The following is a 25965-nucleotide window of genomic DNA, read 5'->3' as shown; positions in this document are numbered from 1 at the left end:
AAGTTAAGTTATCGTTTAAAGGAAAATTAATAATCTATTATAGGTTTATATGGTATATAGAAGTTAAAGGTATAACAGTAGCCTCAAAGTATGGGAGGGGTGAAATGGACGCATACTGTTAAGGTCTTTACATTGCTTTTGTAGTGATATAATATTAGCTGAAAGTAGGTTGAAATAACATAAAGATGCATCGATACAACCTAGAAAAATTACTTAAAAGGGCATAACTAATAAGCTAATAATGGTGATAAAATTAAATACTAAAGTATACTCATTTAAGTTTAAAGACAGTAAAAGAGAAGTGGAGAACAAATGGGAAATACAGAAAACAAATATTAGATATAAAGATGGTAGACTTAAACCCAACTCTGTCAGCAGTTATATTAAATGTAAGTAGTCTAACCACTCCAGTTAAAAGGCTGCATAAAAAATGCAAGACCTAACCATATACTGTATATAAGAAATCCACTTTAAGGATAAAGACACAGGTATGTTAAAAGCAAAAAGACAGAAAAAGATATACAAACATTCATAAGAATGCTAGAGTTACTATGCCAATAAGAGATGAATTGGACTTCAGGACAGCCAGTGTTAGCAGGAATGAGGGCCATGTCATAATGATAAAGTAGTTAACTCAAGAAGACAAAATACTAAATGTGTATGTGCCTAACAGATCCTCAAAATACATGAAAGAAAAAAAAAACATAAAAGGATAAGTAGACAAAACTACAATTAGAGTTGGATATTTCAACATTATTAATTCAGTAACTGTTAGAGCAAGTAGACAAAAATCAGTGAGGAGATAGAAAACATGACCAATACTACCAACCAACTGGACCTAATTGACACTTATAAAACACTGGACCTAACATTACCAGAATACATTTTCTTTTCAAATTCACAAGGTATATTCACTAAGATAGACCATATTCTGGGTCATAAAACAAGCCTTCAATATATTTAGAAGAACTAAAGTCATATGCAGTATGTTATCTGACTCAAATGGAATTAAATTAGAAATCAGTGACAAAAAGGTGTCTGTAAAATTCCCAAACATTAGGAAATTATATAAAATTATACCCCTAAATAAATCATAGGTCAAGGAAGAAATCATAAGGGCAATTAAAAATATTTTGAACTGAATGATAATGAAAAGATAACATATTAAAATTTATGAGCTACAACTAACAGTGCTGAGAGGGAAAGTTATAGCTTTTCAAGAAGGAAGATTGAAATCAGTAAGCTTCTACCTTAAGAGGCTAGAAAAAGAGCAAATTAAACCCCAATTAAGTAACAGAAATCATAGAAGTATAGAAATCAGGAAAATAGAAAACAAAAAATGGGGAAAATCAATAAAAGCAAAAACCTGCTCTTTAAAAAGATCAATAAAATTGATAATAGCTAGACTGATAAAGATTAAAAAGAGAGAAAAGTCACAAATTAAAACAAATTACCAATACTACAATGAAATAATAGACATACAGATCCTACAAACATTAAAAGGATGATATGGGAATATCCTGAATGACTTTATGTCAATAAATTCTACAACTTAGATGAAGTGGAAAAATTCCTTGAAAGACACGATTTAACAAAGTGACTCAGAAATACTAGAAAATCTGAATAGCCTTATGTCTATTAAATGAGTTAAATTTGTAGTTTAAAAACATCCTGTAATTAAAACTCTAGTGTCCAATGAATTCAATGGTAAAGTCTATCAAATATTTAAGGAACAAATAAACCAAACTCATAGAAAATAGAGGAGGATAGAATTCTTCCCAACTCAAACTGTGAGGCTAGAAAAATTGGAACTTTTGTACACTGCTGGTGGGAATGTAAAATGGTGCAGCAGCTACGTAAAACAGCATTGAAGTTCCTAAAAATGTGAGATAAAACTACCATAAAGCAATCCCACTTTTGGGTATATATCCAAAAGAATTGAAATGAGGATCTTGAAGAGATTATCTCAGATCCCATGTTCATTGCAGCATTATTCACAGTAGCCAAGATAGAGAACAACCCAAGTATCTATTAATAGACAAATGATAAAGAATATGTGGTATATACGTACAACAGAATATTATTTAGCCTTTAAAAAGAAGGAAATTATTGTAGTAGTTATTTGCAACAAGTGGCTCAACCTAAAGAACATTATGCTAAGTGAAATAAGCCAGTCACAGAAGGACAAATACCACATATTTCCACTTTTATGAGATATATACTAGTCAAACAAATAGAAGTGTAGACTATATTCATGGTTACCGGGGGTTGGGGGAAGGGAGAATGGGGATTTGTTCAACAGGTATAAAGTTGCAGTTGTGCTAACTCATTAAATTGTACACTTTAAATATGTGCAGTTCTGTTTATATCAATTATACTCAACAAAGCTACTTTTTAAAAAGGCCTTGAACACAAGTTTCATGGTGGCTTTATTTATAATAGGCCCAAAGTGGAAGCAACCCTAGAAGCCATCAACAGTTGAGTGGACAAAAAACTGATATATCCATTCAATGGAATATTAATCAGCAATAAAAAAAAAGACAACATAAATGAATATCAGAAGCATTATGCTAAGTGAAGTTTGACACAAAAGATTGTATATTGGATGATTCCATTTATATGAAATTCTACAAAATGCAAAACTATAGTGACAGCAGGTTAGTGTTTGCCCCAGGGTCCAGGACTGTGGGGACGGGATTGATTGCAAAGTGATGCAAGGGAGATCTTTGGGGTGATGGAAATGTTTTATACCCTGGTCGTGGTTTAGGTTACATATATGTATACGTTTGCCAAAAGTCATTAAACTTTACACTTAAAATGGGTGCTTTTATTATGTGGAAACTATATTTTAATAAGGTTGGTTTTTAAAAAGAAGCACTTTGGAGGCAAGGATATCAGTTTCATCTAAAAATGCATCAACCTCTTGAATATTTCCTAGTAGAGGTTCTCAAGAGGCAGAACTGTTTTCTGAACGGTAAAGGAAGGGGCGGCAGAAGCAAAAGCAACATACGCAGCCCTGACACAAAATATGGTCTCAAGTTGTTGGTGACTTATCCCTCGATCTTGCCTTTCTTCTTCTCCCTACAGTGAGGAGGGCTTGCTATAAAGCTGTCTTTCCAGCTCTTTTCTTTCATGGGAGTGAGTAATCCAATATAAGGATCTTAAATTCATTAACAGTTACCTTTCTAAATCCAGAAAACGTGAAAAACAAATACATCACAGTTTTACTGCAAGTCTTACTTATTAAGCTAGCATCAGATGTCTTTGGAGTGGAAAACAACATAAAAACCTGGAATGAAGACTATGGATAGTTTTCTAGCTCTTTTAATATTTATGTTTAAATCAATCAGTATATTTACTTCCCTTCTACTCTATTTCTGCTAATTGAGTGATGGGCTCTGGGGAAGACAAGATGGTAGAAGATAGGTCATTAGCTGGTGGTGGGAATATATAGGTACAAAACCCAGAACAAGTAACAACATCCCTTCATGATAAAAACCCTCAGCAAATAAGGCATCGAAGGTACATAATCTCAAAGTAACAAAAGCCATCTATGACAGACCCATAACCAACATTATACTGAATAGGGAAAATTTGAAAACATTCCCCCTAAGAACAGGAACAACGATGTCCACTCATCACTCCTATTCAACATAGTACTGAAGTACTAGCGAGAGCAATCAGGCAAGAGAAAGAAATGGCATACAAACTGGAAAAAGAAAGTCAAATTATCTCTGATCGTCAATGACATGATTGTATACCTAGAAAACACAAATGACTCCTTGAAGACTCCTAGACTTCGTAAGTGACTTCAGTTAAGTTTCAGGATACAAAATCAGTGTACAAAAATCAGCATTTCTATACATAGTGTTCAAGCTGAGAACCAAATAAAGAAGTCAATCCTATTTAAAATAGCCACTCAAAAAATAAAATATATAGGAATACATTTAACCAAGTAGGCAAAAGATCTCTGTAAGGAGAACTACAAAACACTGATGAAAAATCATAGATGACATTAACAAATGGAAAAACATCCCATGCTAATGGACTAGAAGAATCAATATTGTTAAAATGACCATACTGCCCAAAGCAATCTACAGATTCCACACAATCACTATCAAACTACCAATGTCATTTTTCATGGAATTAGAAAAACAATCCTAAATTTCACATGGAACAAAAAAAGATCCCGAATAGCCAAAGCAATCTTAAAGCAAAAAGACCAAGTTGAGAGTCATCACACCGCCTGACTTCAAATTATGCTATAAGGCTATAGTAACTAAAACTAAAACAGCATGATACTGGTACAAAAATAGACAAACAGATCAGTGGAACACAATAGTGAACTGGATATAAAACCACATACCTACAACCAACTGATCTTCAACAAAGTAGAGAAAAATAAACAATGGGGAAAGAGTTCCTATTCAATAAATGGTGCTAGGAAAATTGACTAGCTATGTGCAGAAGAATGAAACTGGACCCCTATCTCTCACCATATACAAAAGTTAAGATGGATTAAAGACTTAAATGTAAGACCTGAAACTAAATCCTAGAGGAAAACTTAGGAAAAACTCTTCTGGACATTTTCCTAGGTGAAGAACTTATGATGAAAACTCCAAAAGCAAATGCAACAAAAACAGACAAATGAAACTTAAACTAAAAAGCTTCTGCACAGCAAAATAAATAATCAACAGAGTAAACAGAGAACCTACAGAACAGGAGAAAATATTTGCAAATTATGCTTCTAACAAAGGACTAACATCCAGTATCTACAAGGAAGTCAAACAACTCAACAAGAGGGGAAAAAACCCATTAAAAGCTGGGCAAAGGACATGACAGAAATTTCTCAAAAGAAGACATACAAGCAGCCAGCAAGCACATGAAAAAACATTCAACATCGTGAATCCTCAGAGAAATGCAAATTGAAACCACACTGAGGTATCATCTCACACCAGTCAGAATGGCTACTATTAAAAAGTGAAAAAACAACAGATGTTGGTTTGGATGTGGAGAAAAGGGAACGCTTATACATTGTTGGAGGGTATGTAAATTAGTTCAACTTTTGTGGAAAACAGGATGGCCATTTCTCTAAGAACTAAAAATAGAACTACTGGTTGACCTACCAATCCCACTACTGGGTATCTACCAAAAGGAAAATAAATCATTACATTAAAAAGATACCTGTACTCATGTGTTCATTGCAGCACTATTCACAATAGCAAAGTCATGGAACCAGTGTAAGTGTCCATCAACAGTTGACTAGACAAAGAATATGTGGTGTGTCATGCACCATGAAATACAGTGCAGCCATAAAAAAAAAGAATGGAATTGTGTCCTTTGGAACAACATGGATGGAGCTGGAGGTCATTATCCTAAGTAAACTAAGAAACAGCCAAATACCATGTATTCTCACTTGTAAATGGGAGCTAAACAGTGAGTACACATGGACATAAAGATGGAAAGAGTAATAGACACTGGAGACTCCAAAAGTGGGAAGAGTGAGAGGGGAGTGAGAGTTGAAAAATTACCTATCCATTTCAGTGTTCACTATTTGGGTAATGGGTACACTAGAAACCAAGTCCTCACCGGTATGCAGTATACCCATGTAACAACAAGCACATGTAAACCCTAAACCTAAAAGAAAATAAAGACAAATAAGAAACCCCTAACTGTTTTCATTGTTTTGTTTGAAGTGTTATGAATTCCCTGACCATCCTGCATATACAGTCAAATGGAAATACCAAAACAAAGTTCCATACAAGTTTTTAACGGCATAAAAAATAGGAGTTGACTGTATCAATTAATATTCATTCTAAAATTTCTGGACATAGTTCTTCTGTTATTCTTAGTTTTGCTTAACATTTAGCATAGGAATTGGAAGACTTCAATAGAAGCTCTTTTTTGCCTGATTTGTTTCATATTAAAATAATTTTTTTTTTTTTTTGAGACGGAATCTCGCTCTGCTGCCCAGGCTGGAGTGACTGGCATGATCTCGGCTCACTGCAAGCTCCGCCTCCCGGGTTCAATTCATGCCATTCTCCCACCTCAGCCTCCCAAGTAGCTGGGACTACAGGCGCCCACCACCATGCCCTGCTAATTTTTTGTATTTTTAGTAGAGACAGGGTTTCACCGTTTTAACCAGGATGGTCTCGATCTCCTGACCTCGTGATCCGCCCACCTCGGCCTCCCAAAGTGCTGGGATTACAGACGTGAGCCACCGTGCCCAGCCTAAAATAATTAATTTTTTTAATAGTAAAGAGTAAGTCTCAAACCTTAAAGCCCTTTGAACAAATGGGTTCAGAATAGGACTTCCAAATAGAAATTACTTCATTTTTGAAATCTATAGCAAAATGTCATTTAAAATTAAGTTGGATTTTCAGGTAATAGAGATTTGTGGTGTGTTCCTATTATCAGGAAAAAAAAACCCACAGCTATTTTTCCCTTGAAATGTTACTATATATTAAATTTAATACCCAACTGCAGTATAAACTAAGAAAATATGTGCAAAAATTCTGTTTTTTTCCAATTAAGGTGGTCTTTCTCATCTAATTTATGGCTCTAAAAAACTATAAGATTGTCTCAGCATATCAAGTCTGGGACTAATTTATTTTTTGTTTGCTGAAAATTGTTGATTTGCTCTTGTTAAAGGAAGAAATGGTTCTTTCAGTTCAAAAATTGGCAGAATCAAGCTAATCCCTTACAGTATGCTTGTGCTTTGGCTGATTGTATGTCTGTGGTGATTACACTTGATTAACAACAGCAAAAAATTCTACCTTCCCAATCATCTGTTAAGACTTTAGTCTGCATCCCTTCCTCTGGCATTTGCCAGTTAAATTAGAATTACATAAATGGGAGAAAGAGAATATAATGCTGCTATGATAGAATTTCTTGGAACACCAGGCAAAGAAAAGTATTGAAAGATTGGTAATTCCTGATCCCCGCTTTCAGATATTTGTGGTCTCCTATACTAATTTATGCTGTCTATCTAAGCAGCGTGACCTTATTTTCCTGAGCCCTATGGGATACAGGCTATTTATTATACAAAGGTTGGAGGGAGGAGTATGGTATAAGGATACAGTGGTGATTTAGTGCATTTTATCTACAGCAAATGGTTGGATGAGAAATGCATCTGAATCTTACTTCTCGACCCTGACTCAGATTAGCCCCCTCCTATTTCTCTCCATTCCTCTCAATTTGATTTTCAAATTATCTGGAGGAGTCTCATTCATTCTATAATATGAACTACTTAATCAAATAATCAGATCAATACCTAGCTGATGAGTTGTTAACCAATGGTATAATAAATGGAAATTTCGATTTGGAGGAAATTTGTATTTAACAGAGTACCTGGGTTTGATGAAGTCCAGCTAGACAACAGGAAAAAATGAAGTGAGAAGGCTGAGGGAGATCAGAAAGAGTGTTGGGAAGCCATCAAGCATAAAATGGTAGGCTTTACTGTGGGTTTCTTACATGATAATGTAGAAACTTATAAATCAGGGCTAGTGTTTCCAGGCTGATGCAGCATTTCTAGTTTGTCCTGGTATCTTTTCAGCTAATCTTTCTGTCTCCCCTACTGGGAGGAACAGGAGGAAGAGATTTGTGCTTATGCTCACCTATGTAGTGCTACGTAGTATTCATAGAATTTTCCTATTCTTTGGTCTTTTAGAAGACACCTAGGTTTGCCACTCACATTTTTTTTCCTGTAGTGGGGAAAAAAAAAAACCCTTATTAAACCAGTAGTAAGAAAATTTGGAGGACTTGCCAGGTTCTAACACTAACCAATTTGGTGATTCTACACTGTCTGCCTGGATGTCTTTTTGTATTTCACCTGTAAAATGAAAAGCAAATGGATTATCTCTTAAAGACTCTTTCAGTGAATGAGCTTACATACATTGTTATACACATTTTAAACTATGTACTAAAGTTTGGGTTAGGGATTTGTAATGGACTGAATTGTAACCCACCCCCCCCAACCTCTGCATTCATATGTCCAAGCCCTAACCCCTAATGTGACTGTATTTGATAAGGCCTACAAGAAATTAATTACGGTTTAATGAAGTCATGAAGATGGGGGCCTGATCCAATAGGATTAGTGTCCTTATAAGAGACACTTGGAGAGCTCGTGCTCTCCCTCTCCCTGCACACACTCAGAGGAGACTATGTGAGTACAAAGTGGCCGTATAGCAGCCTTAAAGCCTAGTAAAGGAAGAGAGCCTTTACCAGGAACTGAACTCTGCCAGTATCTTAATCTTGGGCTTTCTAGCCCCCATAACAGTGAGGAAATAAATTTCTGTTGTTTATGCCACCTAGTGTACAGTATTTTATTATGGCATCCCTATTACATGATTTAACCTTATTAGGTATGTTTTTATGAATTGAATCTGTAGTTTATATGATTTAGAAATGAAATGTAAAGCTTCTTTTTGTTGAAACAGGAAGTGAAAGGTTTTTACCTGGTGGTGGAAAGAAGACACCGTCATTTCTGTACTTCTGTAAGCTGCTAGATCCTGGGGAATTATGGTATTTTTAGCTGGATGTTATGAGGAATATAGTTGTATTTTTGAGCTAAATTGCTGAGAAACCTGAATGCAGTTGAGAAACAATCATTATTTGATGGTAGAAGAACAGAATAAGTTACAGGGCTTCTCTTTTTTCCTATATCCCCCCCTCCATTATAAATAACCTTGTTGAGTACCCTGTTTTATTAATTATTATTGCATTGGTAGAGATTGATGTTTTTTGTTAATGCTGACTCCTACAAATCTTATTCTAAATAATCTTATTCTAAAGAAGAGCAAATTGCCAGGGTCTAAGACTTTTTTGTAACCTCTATTTTGCCTTGATATGGCAGGAGAGATAGGGTTTACGGTAAAATAGTATTAAGTAAATACACCTTTTTCGTTGTATCACTTAATTGTATTCTGCTCCTGCAAACATATTTCTAATTTGTTCTGGCTCACATCAATAGATGGGGAGTGTCCTGTTCAGATTTACATTGCTTTTCGTACTTTTGCTGATTGTATGCAACTACATTTCCCTAGAGCTACTGTTGACCTGACAGTATTGGCTGCTAGTTGGCAGGGAGGATTCATCTAAATTAAATGATTACTTCCTGTTCCTGTCTACAGACATGAAAAAATGGAGTGTTTACTTTTCTGCAAAGGTTTCTCAGAAATAGGAAAATTACTTTAAAAGCTTTGTCTGGTTACCTTCAGATAAACATTTCCATTAATATTTCATCTCATTTTGAACTCTCTTCTAGTTTGTAGTATTTTTTCAATGTATGTAGGTGGCCTCAAACCATATGGCAAAAGCATTTTCCCAAAACATCCAATCTTTGTCTTACTATGAACTGGTTTTCTGTATTTTTTTCTCACTGAGCAGCTCCTCTCAACAGACTCAAAACCCTTTTTCTATTTTGATCTACCTCTGATTATGCTGATGTATTAGGTCCTTTTTGGAACTCATACATGTTTTAATAGCACATTTAAAAATGAAATTGCCTATTCCTTCCCTCTGTGTTGCGTGAAGAAAAAAATTTGTTCCTATTTTTAGATAATATGTATTGAATGTTCTCGTAGTCATTGCCCTGTACAACGTGGTTATCACACACAAGATACAATCTCTTGTGCTCAGTGATGTTTATTATGTGTCTGTCTACTTTAAAATGCTTAAATTCCCAGGTTCTTTCCCTGATTAAATGTTGCTTTTAGGTATTTTAGTTGTTTTAATTCCATACACGTGTACTTTATAAACGATGTTGGATGAGGATTTGTAATGAGAAATTAGAGTCCCAGATTTTTAATGAATAGTTTTATTCTGTCTGCTAAAAGTCTGACGACTTCCATCTTCAGGCATCTGTCCTAAACACAGTAGCACTCCCTCCATCTTTGACACACATACTTCCCCGAAATCCCAACTCCCAAAGTGGATGTTGCCGGGGGCAGGTAAGGATCAGGGAGAGTGTAGATGATTCTGTATCTGCTCACATCTTATGAGGGGTCTTGAGAACACATAGTCCACAGTGCTTCAAATTCAAAGAAATGTTAAATCTGAAAGAGCCCATAGCAAAAGTTATCAAGACTATCAGACTACTTCCTGTTTCCTGAATGTGCTGTGCACTTTTACATGTCCATACCCATGCTTGTTTTGGAGCATCTTTGCTCCTCAGGCTGCCTTGTAAAATGCAGCTTGTCCTCCAGCAGCCTAAGCTCTGAATTAATCATTCCGTCATCAGTGATAGCATGGCATTATAAGAAACTATTAATATATAATTTCTCCCACCATATGTTTGAGTGCCCTGCAACATATTTCATAGTATAGTGTTTAGTTTGTGTTATTTTTCTATTTATACTTTAAGTTTTAAATGTTTACTTGAGCAGATAGGGTTATGTTATAGTAAGAATGGTGTGTGTATATAAATGAGAAAGTAGAAGGTAAAAGACTTTTAAATGACTTTCATTTCTAGCGTTTTTGATAGGAAATGAATTCACTCACACTTTTAGGTTTCTTATGGAATTCATTGAGGAAGAGAATATACAACTTAGTTCTGACTTATTCAGAAACCATAATGGTATTTTAAAAACATGCTATTATCTATGTTTCATTGTGATTCACTTCATTCTGAAGCTGCCAAAAGACCTGTCTTATATAGAGATACTTTGTATAACCATTGTTATAGAAGAGGATTGATACATTTCTGTATTTCTGATTTCTTAATTTATGATCATATGCTACTTCTGTGATCAAAAAATAAAGTTTGTTTTATTTTGTTTTGTTTTGTTTTCAAAGAAGAGACAGGATGACAATCATTAAAAAGTCAGCAAACAACAGATCCTGGAGAGGATGTGGAGAAACAGGAACGCTTTTACACTGTTGGGAGTGTAAATTAGTTCAACCATTGTGGAAGACAGTGTGGCGATTCCTTATGGATATAGAACTAGAAGTACCATTTGACCCAGCTATCCCATTACTGGGTATATGCCAAAAAGATTATAAATCATTCTACTATAAAGACACATGCACACATATGTTTATTGCAACACTATTCCCAATAGCAAAGACTTCAAACCAACCCAAATGTCCATCAGTGATAGACTGGATAAAGAAAATATGGCACATATACACCATGGAATACTATGCAGCCATAAAAAGGATGAGTTCATGTCCTTTGCAGGGACATGGATGAAGCTGGAAACCATCATTCTCAGCAAACTAACACAAGAACAGAAAATCAAACACCACATGTTCTCACTCATAAGTGGGAGTTGAACAATGAGAACACATGGACACAGGGAGGGGAACATCATACACGGAGGCCTGTCGGGGAGTGGGGGGCTAGGGGAGGGATAGCATTAGGAGAAATACCTAATGTAGGTGACGGATTGATGGGTGCAGCAAACCACCATGGCACCTGTATACCTATGTAACAAACCTGCACGTTCTGCACATGTACCCCAGAACTTAAAGTATTAAAAAAAAAAAAAAGAGAGAGAGAGACAGGCTGGGCGTGGTGGCTCACGCCTGTAATCCCAGCACTTTGGGAGGCTCAGCCGGGTAGATCACGAGGTCAGAAGTTTGAGACCAGCCTGACCAACATGGTGAAACCCCGTCTCTACTAAAAAGACAAAAATTAGCCAGGCATGGTGGTGCACACCTGTAATCCCAGCTACTTAGGAGGCTGAGGCAGGAGAATTGCTTGACCTCGGGAGGTGGAGGTTGTAGTGAGCCGAGATCACACCACTGCACTCAGCCTGGCAGCAGAGCAAGACTCCATCTCAAAACAAAACAAAACAAAACAAAACAAAAAAATGGTTGCTGATGTTGACTATGCCAAGTTAGAAACTGAAAAATGAAGAGGTGAATTTCATCCTTAAAGATAAGGTTTAAATTTTAAGATACTGGTATTTATGTGAGTAATGAAAGAATTGGTGAGAAAGTAATCCCATCTAATTCTTGTCTTCCTGATCAGTGGTTAGTCAAGAACAATTGGAGAAAAATTTCCAAATGGAGCATTAGAATCTTGTCTCAAGTTATAACAGGTTTATTACATATGATATAGAAAGCAAAAAACCTGGCTTTTACCTTTTGTTTGTTATTTTAGTACCTTTAGTGTAGGTCGTCCTTCACTTGAATGCTAATGTTGACAGTAACTTGACCTTATGCTTTAGTCATCTTTTTGAATGCCACTGGACATTTGGCTCTTGGAAGATGGTAACTCTTAGTACTTCTTAGTAGTAAGTACTTCTCCCTGGTTTGTATATATTACTTATTTGAGAACCTATCTGCCATTGTGGCTGTCAGAGCTCAGCATAATTTAAATGCTTAAGGTGGGTGATTGAAGTACTTGAATGAGATATCTTTTCATCCATCTGCTGATGACTCACTAAAGAGTATTTTAAAGAAAGGATGTTCTCCAGCTCACCAGTGTGTTAGAGGAAAAATGACATATGGTATATCCCCTTAAAATTTAAGTTTTTAGAAAGCAGAAATGCATTATTCCAGTATTACTGTGAATACTCATATTACCAAAGATCATCCTCAATTGTAAGGTATTTATCTTTTTACAAAATGTCCTAAAATGGGTAAATTATTTCATAAAAACTGGCATACAAAGTTGCTGTAATTAGAACGTAATTGTTTTTAGACTTAACCATTAATTGAGGCTGTCAGTAGTTTGCAGCAGAATCCAAACATCTACTGTATTAAACTTCATCTAAAACCACATTATTCTTGATGATATTTTGTTATAATTGATACTTTGTTCTTTGATGCTTGAGAGATTGTATTTGCAGGTAATAATTTTATCTAAAAATTAAAATAAATTTTCTGGTTTCAGAGTATTATTTTGTTAATGTCTGCTGTTGCCCTTCACCTCTCTGAACCCTAGTGATTTTTCTAGGTGAAGCTAAAGAATGTCAAGCTTGATGAAGTTTTCTTCTATCCCAATAGCTTAAATTATGGCATTTGGACATGGTTTATAGTATCTATTTCCTTTTTCCTTGTATTAGTTAGCTGTGTAATAGTTATGCCTCCCTCTTATACTGGCTCCTAGAGAGCAATGACTGTGTTTTAGGCATCCTTGTAGCACCTTTCACAGCACATATCCCCTATATTTTCAGGAAGTATTTATGAAAATCATTGTTTTTTTATCCCAGATTTTCCAAATTAGACTTACAGATAAGTCAGTTATTTGAGGTTTAAATGAGTAATTATGCAGTTAGCCATAATGGTTAAGGCTCTATAGTTAAGATTGCCCAGGTTTGAGTGCCTACTTCATTATGTATCAACTGTGAGACTCCCTCATATAGGAATGTTAGTATTAGCCTCCTAGAGTTGTTGATGAAGATTAACATAATTTGTTTAAAACATTTATTGAGATGCCTAACATATAGGATACACTAAATATAATGTAGTAGTAGTATAATATAACTTTTGCTAAATGTAGTCCTATTGGGCTGGCCTCTGAGCCCCTTGAAGGCCTGTCTTTTGGTCTTTATGTCTCAGGCACCTAACCTAGCAGACAGTCAATACTCAATAAATACTTGTTTGAATTGAATTGATTGATTTACCCTATTTTTATCTTCCATTACAGCCCACTGTTTGTAACATGGAAGATTGGTCGAGACAAAAGATTACGTGGATGCATAGGTACTTTTTCTGCCATGAATTTGCATTCAGGACTCAGGGAGTACACACTTACCAGGTGAAGACCAATTTTTGTTACCTCTGCTTTTACATTTAAAAAAAAAAAAAACTTACGAAACTTGAATCTGATACTTTAACTCCTTTTCTTTTACTGAATTGTCAACGTTCTTGTTTTCCTTCATGTCAGGTTTTTCCTTGTCTTTGACCATTTACCTTCTCTCTGGTAAAATATTATTCATATATATTATCATAATATAAAATACTGGGATTAATGTATTTCTGCCATCGATGTTTTGAAGTGTTTTTTTCTTCCAGTGGCCAGCTTATTTTGTATAACTTGAAAACCAATGACCAAATGTCCATGGGTTGCCAAAATATGTGATTTCTATAGTAACAGTCATTATTTCTTCCCTGTTGTGTTTTTTGAAAATAGTTGTTGTCTCTTTCATCTTACACATTTTGTTACACTTTTAAGTACTTTTGAAATTGAAAGGAGAGCCTAGGAAGAAAGTGATGCTATAGCCTAGCAGTATAATCATTCACATTCACACTTCACCCAGAATTAATTGTAGCTTGCTTATTTTCTTTTATCTAACGCAAGGACAAAGCAATTCCTCATTACAATTGTTTAAAACTTCGTTCTTAATTTCTGAATTCACAAAATGCTATCTAGCACACAATGTGAGTTTTTTGGTTCAAGTTTATATTTCAAGCAAATTGTGACCCAAAATTATTTCAGAAGAAGAAAATTCCTTAGATAATAAGCTATTAGTAAAGGAATTTCCTGTTTTTGTTCACATTTTAGGGTGATTATCTGATACAGTTTCTATAGTTGTAACATGCACAGTGTCTGTCCAACAAGAAATTGCTCCCTGCTGACTATTGGCGCTTGGGGCATGTTGCTCAACCTCCATAGGTAAAATAGTCATTACAGTATTTTGTTCTGTATACTTAATAGAGGTGTTAGGAGAATGAAGTAATAATCACTATTTTACTTCAGGATTAATGTCGAACATTAATTATTTTACTGTAGAACTGCATAAATGCAGGCTCATAGCACCAGTTAATAAAATGCTGTAACTGAGTTTAGTATTCTCATATTTGAAGGTATGCAGTAGCTCACAGCTGCAGGGTTTTCTCAGCTTACAGTGAAGCCCAGAAAAAATAAAATAAAACAATGGCTTGGAGGATCATATTCATTTTTTAGTTTTTCGCAGGTATAAGAAACTGGATGTTTGGATTTGATTAAATAACATACAGGCTGTAAGGGTTGAAACACATATTCTGGAAATAAATTCAACTTGTTAAAGATAATATAAGTACTAGTCTAGGCATGTTAGATTTTTTTTTTCTGACATAAAATACAATGGGCTCATTTTTGGGACTTCAGCAAATTCTGCCAATGGCTACCTTTTTGAGATAGGTACAAATTAAATTACATATTTAATACTAATCAATGGCAATTTATTGTACATTTCCCAAAATAAGTTGTTATGAGGAACACTGGTTCCTTTGCGCTACCTGAAGAAAAGAATTCTGTGACCAGATAAGTTTGGGAAACACTGGTTAAAAACAGCTCTGCTCACTGTAGGACTTCTCAGAACCTTTTATGTTAATAGTGTTATGTATATCTAAGAGAGAGAAATAGAATGTAGCATTTTCCAGGCTTATTTGACTACAGGACCCTTTTATCCTCCCACCCCAAAGTCTGAGTGTTCCAAGGAACACATTTTTGGAAACACAAGTCTGTTTTCAAAACAGAGTATTACTTTATACTTGGGTAGTAAGAGTTGATAGTATAGAAACCCTTTGTGCTTTCTAGTGAAATTGTAGCAGAAATCCCATTATCAAACATTATATACCTTAGAAATCTTTCGTAGTAGTAACTGTGGTAGCAATTGGGTTTTGTTTAAAGAAAAAAATAATTTTGCTTATGTTGGCAAGGGGTGAAAATATCCAACTTTTCTGGACTTCTCCATTTATATCCTAGGGTAATGACCAGAAGAATTACAGTAGAATTTTCTGACAGTAATGTGATTCTGAATGAATTGTTCAAATACTTGAACTTGGAAATTTGCCTACATTTGTATACCTTTTTACCCTCATTGCAATCTATAGCTCTTCCTGTTTACTTTTCAACTTTTTTCTCATGTTTCTATACAGCTTCCTCAAATTGTGTATATCACATTACAGAGGGGCGTGTGTGTGTGTGTACATGTGTTTGTGTGTGTATACACACATGCACATACATGGTTTTACTTCTCATTTTTGTTTGGCTTAATTTCCTTTCTTTAACAAGATATTAACAATCATACTATTTGGAAAAGATGAACAAAAGAAAACGAGTCTTACAAAATACAAGTAATCTTTTTTCCTGGATTCATTTCAGCATCAAAATTTATAAGGAGTCATTTTTTAAAAGTTGGAATATAATATTTTTCTGTCCAGTAGTGTGCTTATCATTTTTACATATTATGTTATTATGATTATTTTTGTTAATGGCTGCCATTTATTAAGAATTTACTACATCAGACATTGTTGAGGAGCTTTACATGCATAGTCCTTGTAATAACTCTTAGGTACTAATATCTACATTTTCAAAATGAGGAAACTGAGAATTAGGTAATTTAAATAATTTACCCACTCACACATCTATTAAGTGATAGAACTAGGATTCAAACCCAGAACATGTGTCTACAAAATCCATCTCCCCTGAGACAAAATTTTCTGATTATTTATGTTTTGAAGCTTTGTCATGAAAATAATGAACTTGAAAACAAGTTACTATACATTTTATAAATCATAGATCAGTAATCCTTCAAAAATTCTAGTAGAGGGTTAAGACTGAAATTTTGCAACATTATTTAAAATTCCAGAAAATCCATAGATAATATTATGGAAAGTATACAACTCAGAGTTGTATAGACCAGGCAGAAGAAAATTGACTTGAACTAATATTGTATTAAGGATAAAGCTTATTACAAAAAAATACTACTGTAGGACAGGAAATTGCATTCTTTAGCTACATGGACTTGACTTTAAGAATACAATTTTTTTTTTTTTTTAACATAAAAATTGGTGATTCTTGGCCTCTGGTCATCCCACCTTAAAACCCATAACTCACAAAATGAATAAGTAGAATTAAATGAACTTAGGGGATGGGGCATAAAGGAGGGAGAAAGCAAAGCAAAACAAAACAAAACAAAACAAAACATAAACAGTGAAATTAAAGGCATTCTAGGCATAGGCATCTTTTTAAAGATTAGAATAACCGGTTCATCTGTGATTAGATAGACTTGTTTGATTTTCAGAATGTTACTCAATTATATCTCTTCTTTTTTTTATTGTGGGAAAATATATGTAACATAAAATTTACCATTTTAACCATTTTTAAATGTGTAGTCCTGTGGCCTTAAGCACAACCACATTGTCATACAGTCATCACCACCATCCATCTCCAGAACGTTTTTCGTCTTCCCCAACTCAAACTCTGTACCCATTAAACATGAACTCCACATTCTTCCTCCTCCAGGCCCTGGCAACCACCACTCTTTTTTGTGTTGCTATGAATTTGACTACTCTAGGTACCTCATATCAGTGGAATCATATGATAGTCATTTTGTGACTAGCTTATTTCACTTAGCATAATGTCTTCAAGGTTCATCCATGTGGTAGTGTGTGTCAATTTACCTTCTTTTTAAGGCTGAATATTCCATTGTATGTATATACCACATTTTGTTTATCCTTTCATCCATTGGTGGATGTTTGGGTGGGTGGCTTCTACCTTTTGGCTGTTGTGAATAATGCTGCAATGAACATAGGTGTACAAAATATCTGTTTGAGTACCCTTTTTCCTCTTAAAAGTTAACCAGTTTATAGAAGACAATGATCTAGCTTGTGTGTAGTACCTTAACTCTAAAACCTTTCTTAAAAATATGACCAGGTATTTTAAAAATGAAATGCCTATCCTGAATTAAGTTTTTATTTATAAATAAAATTATAAACTTTTAATTTTAATAAAATTTAATTTTAATTTTAATAAAATTATTAAAACTTTAAAAATTAAAGTACTTATCATTAAAGTACTTGTCATAGTCATGTTGTATGTTCAAATATGACCAGGTATTTTTAAAATGAAATGCCTATCCTGAATTAAGGTTTTTAAATATATATATATAAACATAATCTTTTAAATGTAAAGTACTTGTCATAGTCAAGTTATATGTTCTCCTAATTGAAATTTTGATTTTAGATTGAAAGAAAATCTTATAAAGAGGCTGAGGATTTCTTCTCAATTGTGAAAAAACATAGTATCTGTGTAGGTAATGCAAAGTTTGTGAGAAGTACATGGAACTATTATAAATAGACTATTCTTTCCCTGACCTTGAAGGATCTGGGTAAAAGCAGGAAAGATTATAGAAAATACGAAGCAGGATGGAGAGCTCAGAATTATTGATAAAAGCCTATCCATAGAATTTGGTGATAAAGTCCACAAATTACCCTATTTATCATTGCTGAAGACTTCAAAGTAGAAATATTCTTTGTCCGAGCTGAAGGAGATAATTTCCAGTATTGTTTATGGCTTTTATACATTAGAAAGCAGAGGCAGATTTATTTCCCCAATTTTAGTACTTAGAAAACATACTTTTATAAAGAGGAGAATTAACACTAAGATAGATGAATATAAACATCTCAGTCAAAAAAGATTCCTTAAAATTTTGTCTAATAAATTTCCCAGCAAAATGCAGATCTATTTCTTTATGTAAATTCAAGTTGGCTGTAATTCTTCCAGAACACATAAGTAATTAATAGATATATTCTTATTCTGCAAAACAGGAATGTGGCCTGTCACCACACTTAAAAAAAGACTTTTTTTCTCCTTTACTTTGTTGTACTTAGACCTCTTGGCAGTGAAATGATTATTCAGGTGCTGGCAGTTCTAGAGCTTGATTGTGAACTATGCCACTTTTGTTGAACTACTTAATTCTGAGAAATTAGCAATGAAAGTTTAGCCCTTTCTAGGGAACAGTGTGACCACATTAAAGGTGATGTGCTGTGTTTTGTTTTGGAGTTTTATTTTGTTCTGTGTGGGTTAGTGGGGTTGTGTGTCAGGGGAGTTTGGGGGGGGATTGATTGCTTGCATGATACAGATGTTCACTTTCCATTAGATATTTTGAGATATTGAAAATAGCTAACAAACCTACTTTATTACTTTCAAAGGTCCTAGCTACATTGGGTACTTGTGGGTGACTAGATTCATTGTAAACTGGATTTGCTTTTATATTTTGGTGTTGCAATCTGGCATTTTTCTAAAGCAGTATGAGTTTAAAGCCATTATAAGCAGCATAATATTTTCCCCTGTCATGGTAGACCGTCTTGTGATCATTTTTATTCTTGATTATTTGGGTAACCACTCTAGGCTCATTGTGAATAATTAGATTAAACAAGTTCCTCCTCCCTCTCATTTAATATTAGTCTTTATGGTAGCATCACCCAGATTGATTTTTCTTATGAAAAGAAAAGCTGTACGAATCACCTCTGACTGTACATTATTGTTATGGAAGCTCATTCTGGAGATGTTAAGGCCAAACAATTTTTGGCAAGTGGTTGTGGCAAGACTCCTGGCTAAAGTATGCATTTTGGGGAAATAAATTAGGTGTATTACAAACAATGCAAAATTAATTAGTTTAATTTACAACCTACATTTTTTGCCTTTTTATAGAACAGATGATGGCCTGAGTCCTAAAACTTATACCTAATTTGATAGTTTCAGTATATTAATTACAAAATGGGAAACATTTGTCAGATTTTATAGGCGCTTAATTTAAGGTACAGTTTGGAACCTAGGTTGTTGTATGCTCTTTACTCAAAATCATCCATAGGGAAGCATGGTGAAATATCTGCACAAATCTGGAATCCTCATTTTAGCCATGAGGTTAATGCACTCCTTCATTATCCCAAGATTGTGCTAATGTGCAGAGATGTAGCCACAAAATTCCCAGCAGAATGGAAACTAAACAGCAGGAACCATTTGCAGAATGGGTAATGGCTCCTGAATTGTAGAGAATTGTTTGAATTCATATAGCACCTATTGCCATAGGAATTAAGTGTAGTGAGTATATCAGATTCTAATTCCTTATCACATCTTTCAGATCTTCAGAGTTTGCAGTTGGAATCTCCCTCCTGCTTTGATTAAGAGCCACAGGCAAAATGCCTGGGGCAGAAAAGGCCATCTGTGAAAAGGTGGTGTTGAGAGAAGCTGAAAATGGGCTTTTTCAGCACCAGGGCTCTTGGTTCTTAAGTTTGATAGGGAGAGAGTCAACTGCAAGAAATTTACCCTGTTCTTACATCTGTCTGTAAAGTTTAATACCTCTCTGATCCTTCGAGGCTGTTTCCCCTTTTAATCATGTTTGAACAGTTCATTCTGCAAATCTTGTCTTAATTTTGCCTTAGGAGTTTATGATATATTAGGAGAGATAATAAGTTATCAAAATAATTGTAGTCCTAGGTAGAAAATAGTTTTTCTCAAGAAGCAGAGGAGGTGATACTGGATGATTACTACTCTGTATCTGTTAGAAAAGCTAAAAGGTATTTAAAGATAACTATGAAATTATTTTATTTGGTTCATCCCTAGTTCACTTTGTATAAAAGCAAAACAATATGTACCACTTTCTGGCTTGTTTTTATCCTACATGGGCCAAAAAGGTCAAATTTACAGGGATGTGTATAAATCATTATTATCAAAGCAACCATATACAAGGTGTTGGGTACTTATATTTTAAGAAATTTGTAATACATATTTTAAAGGGGAAAATGATCTTGTCATAGAAGAAAAAGCCTTTGAAATAGAGGACTCGTAAAAGAGCGTGCATGCACATGCACACACACACACGGAATTTACCAAACATTAGCTAGAACCAAGTTGGATTATAGCTCTGATGCTTGGCAAATGAAGAAAATTAAAAGTTATTTCACTTTCCTCTTGTCTTGTTAAAGTGAATTCATATTTTGTTTTAGTACAGTAAACCGATATCTCTCTCCTTTCCTGAGAGTCATTGTCTGCGAAAGTCTTCATTTTCTCAGATGAACGACTGAAATGGTAAAGCTAAGTTAGAACACAAATATTGTATGAAATTGTTACATTAGATGTGGCCTAAAATTATACTATAGACATTAAAAATATATTTCTTTTGTCTGAATATTTACATAATAAATATTGGGCTTACTTATAAGTGTCTAAAGTATTTGAGTCATTAGGACCTGAATGAACAGGAGGACAGATTTGTATCTTAGTGTTCTGGAAGAATAAGATGGTTATGCTTTGATGTAACTCAAGGTGATTATCATGCAAATCGTATGCTTTTACCACTTTTATGGGGACAATGTTAGGAATTTAAGTACTTTTAAATAATTGAAAGTTGAGCTTTTGGTGTAGCAATTGAATATTAAAATTTTAGTTATGATCTTATGAGCATGAGAAATACTTTTTAAAAGTAGAAGGCAAAAGAAATGAAGCCCTTCTCTGTGATCTTTCCCCTTCTCTCAAACTTTAAACTGCCTTAAATGTGGTTATCCAAAGTAGCAGTCTTTGGAAAAGACTTACTTTTCATCATTGATAATAATTTGTTGATCTTTAAATGCTGAACACTTATTGCATCATAAGTCCTTTATCTTGCATCATAAATATATTTTTCTTTTTTTTTTTTTTTGAGACGGAGTCTCGCTCTGTCGCCCTTGGCTGGAGTGCAGTGGCCGGATCTCAGCTCACTGCAAAGCTCCGCCTCCCGGGTTTATGCCATTCTCCTGCCTCAGCCTCCCGAGTAGCTGGGACTACAGGCGCCCGCCACCTTGCCCGGCTAATTTTTTGTATTTTTTTTTTAGTAGAGACGGGGTTTCACCATGTTAGCCAGGATGGTCTCGATCTCCTGACCTTGTGATCCGCCCGTCTCGGCCTCCCAAAGTGCTGGGATTACAGGTTTGAGCTACCGCGCCCAGTATAAATACATTTTTCTTAGAAACAACTCTAGTTTTTCTTACATTCTCTCTCAATTTTTAAATAAAGAACAAACTTGCAACATAAAAGTCCTGTCCTAAAGAACTACGTTATCTGATTTACTTCTTGTTAACAAAAGAAATAAAATACATCTATATTTATATAACAAAATAGACATGGACAAATTGTAACATTTAAAAAATTTTCTATTGGAATAGAATTTCACAGATGCTAGGAAATTCTAAAGATGGAAAACAGTATAGTCATGTACCGCATAATGACGTTTTGGTCAACAGTGGACTGCATATACAGCAGTGGTCCCATAAAATTATAATACTGTAATTTTACTCTACCATTTCTATATTTAGGTGCACAAATACGATTGTATTACGGTTGCCTACATTACACAGTATAGTAACATGCTGGACAGCTTTGTAGCCTAGGAGCAATAGGCTATATCATATAGCCTAGGTGTGTTGTAGACTATACCATCTAGGTTTGTGTAAGTACACTCTATGATGTTCACACAACAATGAAATTTTTAATGATGCATTTCTCAGAATGAATCCCTGCCCTTAAGCAATACATGACTGTATTTAATACATTCTTTTGAGAGTGAAGCTTAATTATTGTTAATATCAAATGTGCAGTGTACTTTTCAGTATATTTAAAATCTAAAAGTGAAGAAAATACATTTGGATTCATAAGGTACAGATTTACACTTGGTCTCATGTTCAGAAAACTCATTTTTATTAATTTTACTTCAGCTCAAAAAATTATCCTGTAAATATACACACTGAAACTACAGACTTGTTCAAATTAGATTAGCATGTTATTGTCTCCATTTTTAACACTCTGCTTTTTTATTTCTACATGGAAATGCTAACTTTTGTATCCTTGCTAGTAGTGAAAGAGAAAGTTAGAAAAGTCCATAAAATAAATTCTTAGAAGCTTTAATTAAAGGGATTGCCCAGAACTCAACTTCTTGTTGCTATACCCACCTACCTTCAGGACTACTTTATATGTTCTACAAAGCTGATTTAAAAGGTTCCAACTGTAGCCACTTCACTGAGGATGGCAGGAAAGAGAATCTCTTTTAAGTTCTGCAGGCTGCTTTTAACCTAAACCATTCTTCTAAGATGACCATTAGTTGCCTCCTAGCTAAGCCTGGAGAAGTATTCTAAGCCTTTGAAATAAGTGGAGCTGTGTTGCATATGAAGAACAGTAAACAACTGTACACTGCTGGTTAGACTTGTACTGCTAATGAGATCATGGGTTCAATTCCTATTTGGACCAGTTCTCTTTGTTTTGTTCCACATCAAAGACTGTACCCTGGATCCCAGGCACTGATTACAGTGGGGCTCAGACAGAGCATGTGGGCGAATCAGTACCAAACCCAAGTTTTAGCATCATTTCAGCATATGAAATGTGCTACATTAAAAGTACCCAAAACAATGTGGTCTTAAAATGTGATATGCACAAACCCTTTGAAAGTAGCAAGACAGACATGCCCTTTTTCTAAAATTGACAAATCCTGAAGAGGAAGAAAAGAGTTGGGACAATAAAACACTGGTTCTGGAATCTGGAATGTTGCTTTAAGTCCAGGCCAGCAGTGACAAAAGTTATTGTAGTGACCTCTGGACAGACACTGCCATTGAGCAGGCCTCTGGTATAGAAAACATGGTACATTTGGGAGCTGTGAATATAGCTCCAGGTGTGCTCCTGAATCAGTTCACGGTAGATTATGCTTAACAACATTGAGATGTTATTGGAGGTGTGGATGAGGAAGTTTGTTGTTGCAGTCCTTCTTTGCACCTTATTTTAAAGATTAAATGAAACATTTTTCTAATTGCCTTCTTAAAAATTTTAAATGGAAGGGAAGTTTACTTCTGATGCTTCAGTGTTTTAAATTCAACTTATAGACTGACAACCTAAATTCATGGTATAACACAGTTCTTTTCCCTTTTTTTGTATCTGTTCAATGAAAATAAGGTACAACCCAGGTTTTTACATAGTCTGACTAGAAGTATTCTACTTCAAGATCTGAGAGTAGCATTTTCTCAAACTTTCACCTTAAAAAACAGCATCACCAAATAAAAACTATCACACAGGATGGATAAGAAGTTTTATAGATCTTTTTGGTGATGAACTATGACATGATCTTTATAGATTGTAAAATATAGTTGAAACTATGTACATAACTAAAATTTTTAAACTTTATTTGCTGTTAAATTCTGTGAAATTTTAGTTATTTAAAATAAACATGCAAAAATATGAAATGTAATGTTTCAGATTGCAAGGTAATATGTAATGTAGTTTAATGTAGTGTTTGTAAGATACTCTTGTCTAATACTAACTAGTAGTATTTTGATTTGTACAGTCCTAATTTGTTCAAATGACTTCATTTTAACATGTACCGATGTAGATTAATAATGTAAGTTCTGATTTAAAGAATGGTGACAAAATGGTGCATGTAATTCTTTTGCAAGTGTTGGGGAGATCAGTATGTTTTGAAGAGAGTAATTTAACTTTTGGGTGCCAGGAAATGGGTTATCTCAAAGACCATTGCTGGCAGTGGGCAGGCCTGGTAATACTGGCACAGAGCATTAATCATAACACCTTATTAACGGTGAGGTGAATAACTTTGAAATAAAGTTTTAGGGAAAAAAAGAGACTACCCAAAACGTAGCTATCTCATGAATAGTTAATTATAATAATAATTGCTTTGAATCTAAAAGAAAAAAGAATATTTTTAGATGCTAATTTTTCTTCACAAACTCTCTGAAGAGTGTCATTGTGACATTAGAGAAAAAGTCTTTGGAGTGGCGGTAGAACTGACAACACAGGTTGGACTTCAGCAGGCCTGAAAATGGTATGGTCAAAAGGGAAGCTTTCTTTCTGCCTCTAATAAAGAGTAGTGGCTAGGAATAGGAGTCATCTCAGATGATACTGGATTTCAGCTGAAGCAACTCTTAAATATTTCAGTGGTAAAAGGATGACTATGTTAAATTCATGGGTTTGTAAATACATGTTATAAAATGTAATTGTTCTTTTTAAAAGTACATATTTTTTTAAAAGGCTACATTTTAAATTTGTCATCTATTGTGTATTGAGATGCTCCCGTGCCTCACAGATCAGCTCACTATGTGGTAGCTATTGTCTAAAAATATGTACCCTCTCATACTGTTGCAGCTTCCTCTTCATAGGCTTTATTATTGCCCAGAGCAGCACATTTACCCCATTAGCCAAAATGGCACAAACACACCCATTGGCATGACTGAACTCTCCTCAGTGGGTGTCAATCCTTATATCTGAGATGAGAAGCTTTCCTGTGTCTACCTTTCTCACCTAGAATAAAAGCCAGAGTATTTAAAACACATATATTTCACTCAAAGGAAAATTAATGTTCTGCAATGAATGCCACCATGCTCAGCTTGCCCCTCTCACCTCATCTCCTACTCCCCTCTTCCCACCTCCATTCATTCTCTTGGCCTTAGCCAGGCCGGTTTCCTTGTTTTCCTTTGAACCCACCAAGCATGGTCCCCCACTAGGGCCTTTGTGCTTGAATTTTCTTTGCTTGCAACAGTCTTCTACTAGATAGACATGAAGCTTGGCTTCCTCACTCCCTTCAGGTCTCTATTCAAATGATACCATTATCAGTGACACGTATGTAAAATAGCAAGGCCTACATTTGATATCTGGCTCTCCCTGCCTGTTTACCCTGCTTCATTTTTCTCCATAGCACTTATCACCACCTGGCATACTCTAAATTCACTTGTATATTTGTGAGTCTCTCTTAATGCGAATGTAAGTTCCATGAGGGCAAGGACTGCTGTAATATTCCCCAAAGCCTACAACAGTGTGTGGTACATAGTAGGCATTCAGAAAATATTATTTTTAAAAGTCTTGTTTTTATCAGCATTTAGGAATAGTGGATTATAAAGTATGATTCTTTGTCTTACTACTTTACCTAGATGTGAAGTTATTTGGTCTTTTTGTGGCTGGTTTCTTACAGTTTTCATTGAGTGCATATTGAATGTATTTTTGTGTGTGTGAGTGGTTTGACATTAAAATTCCCTTTTAAAAGTCATTTTATCATGAACACTTTTAAATACTCACAAAAATAGACTATTATAATGATGCAGTCATTTTTATAATAGTAATATTTTTCTCTTTTATTTTTGTGGGGAACAGACTCTCACTATGTTACCCAGGCTAGTCATGAACTCCTGGGCTCAAACGATCCTCCCACCTCTGCTTCTCTAAGTGTTGGGATTACAGGTGTGAGCCACCACACCTGGCTGCTTTTTCATTTTACTTAT

At 34.8% G+C, this 25965-nt stretch overlaps 2 protein-coding genes across 12 annotated transcripts in view; one reads left to right on the top strand and one right to left on the bottom strand.

Annotated features, from left to right (window-relative positions):
* The window catches only part of TMEM164 (transmembrane protein 164), a 350347-nt gene that overhangs the window by 65286 nt on the left and 259096 nt on the right, over positions 1-25965 (bottom strand). The window lies entirely within an intron of this gene.
* AMMECR1 (AMMECR nuclear protein 1) overlaps positions 1-25965 on the top strand; it is a 258316-nt gene that overhangs the window by 168135 nt on the left and 64216 nt on the right. For 4 of the 6 annotated variants that reach the window (XM_074029417.1, XM_065538797.1, XM_005594362.5 and 1 more), the window contains one exon: positions 13598-13708. The exons of the other annotated variants lie outside the window; for them this stretch is intronic. In XM_074029417.1, the coding sequence (XP_073885518.1) occupies positions 13668-13708 (41 nt within the window). In that variant the 5' untranslated portion in view covers positions 13598-13667. The remainder of the gene's footprint in view (positions 1-13597; positions 13709-25965) is intronic. 6 annotated transcript variants of the gene reach the window in all.

This window comes from Macaca fascicularis, chromosome X, assembly GCF_037993035.2.
Source record: "Macaca fascicularis isolate 582-1 chromosome X, T2T-MFA8v1.1".
NCBI lineage: Eukaryota > Metazoa > Chordata > Mammalia > Primates > Cercopithecidae > Macaca > Macaca fascicularis.
Note: the sequence above shows the minus strand (reverse complement) of the source record. Positions and strands in the feature narration are given on the sequence as shown.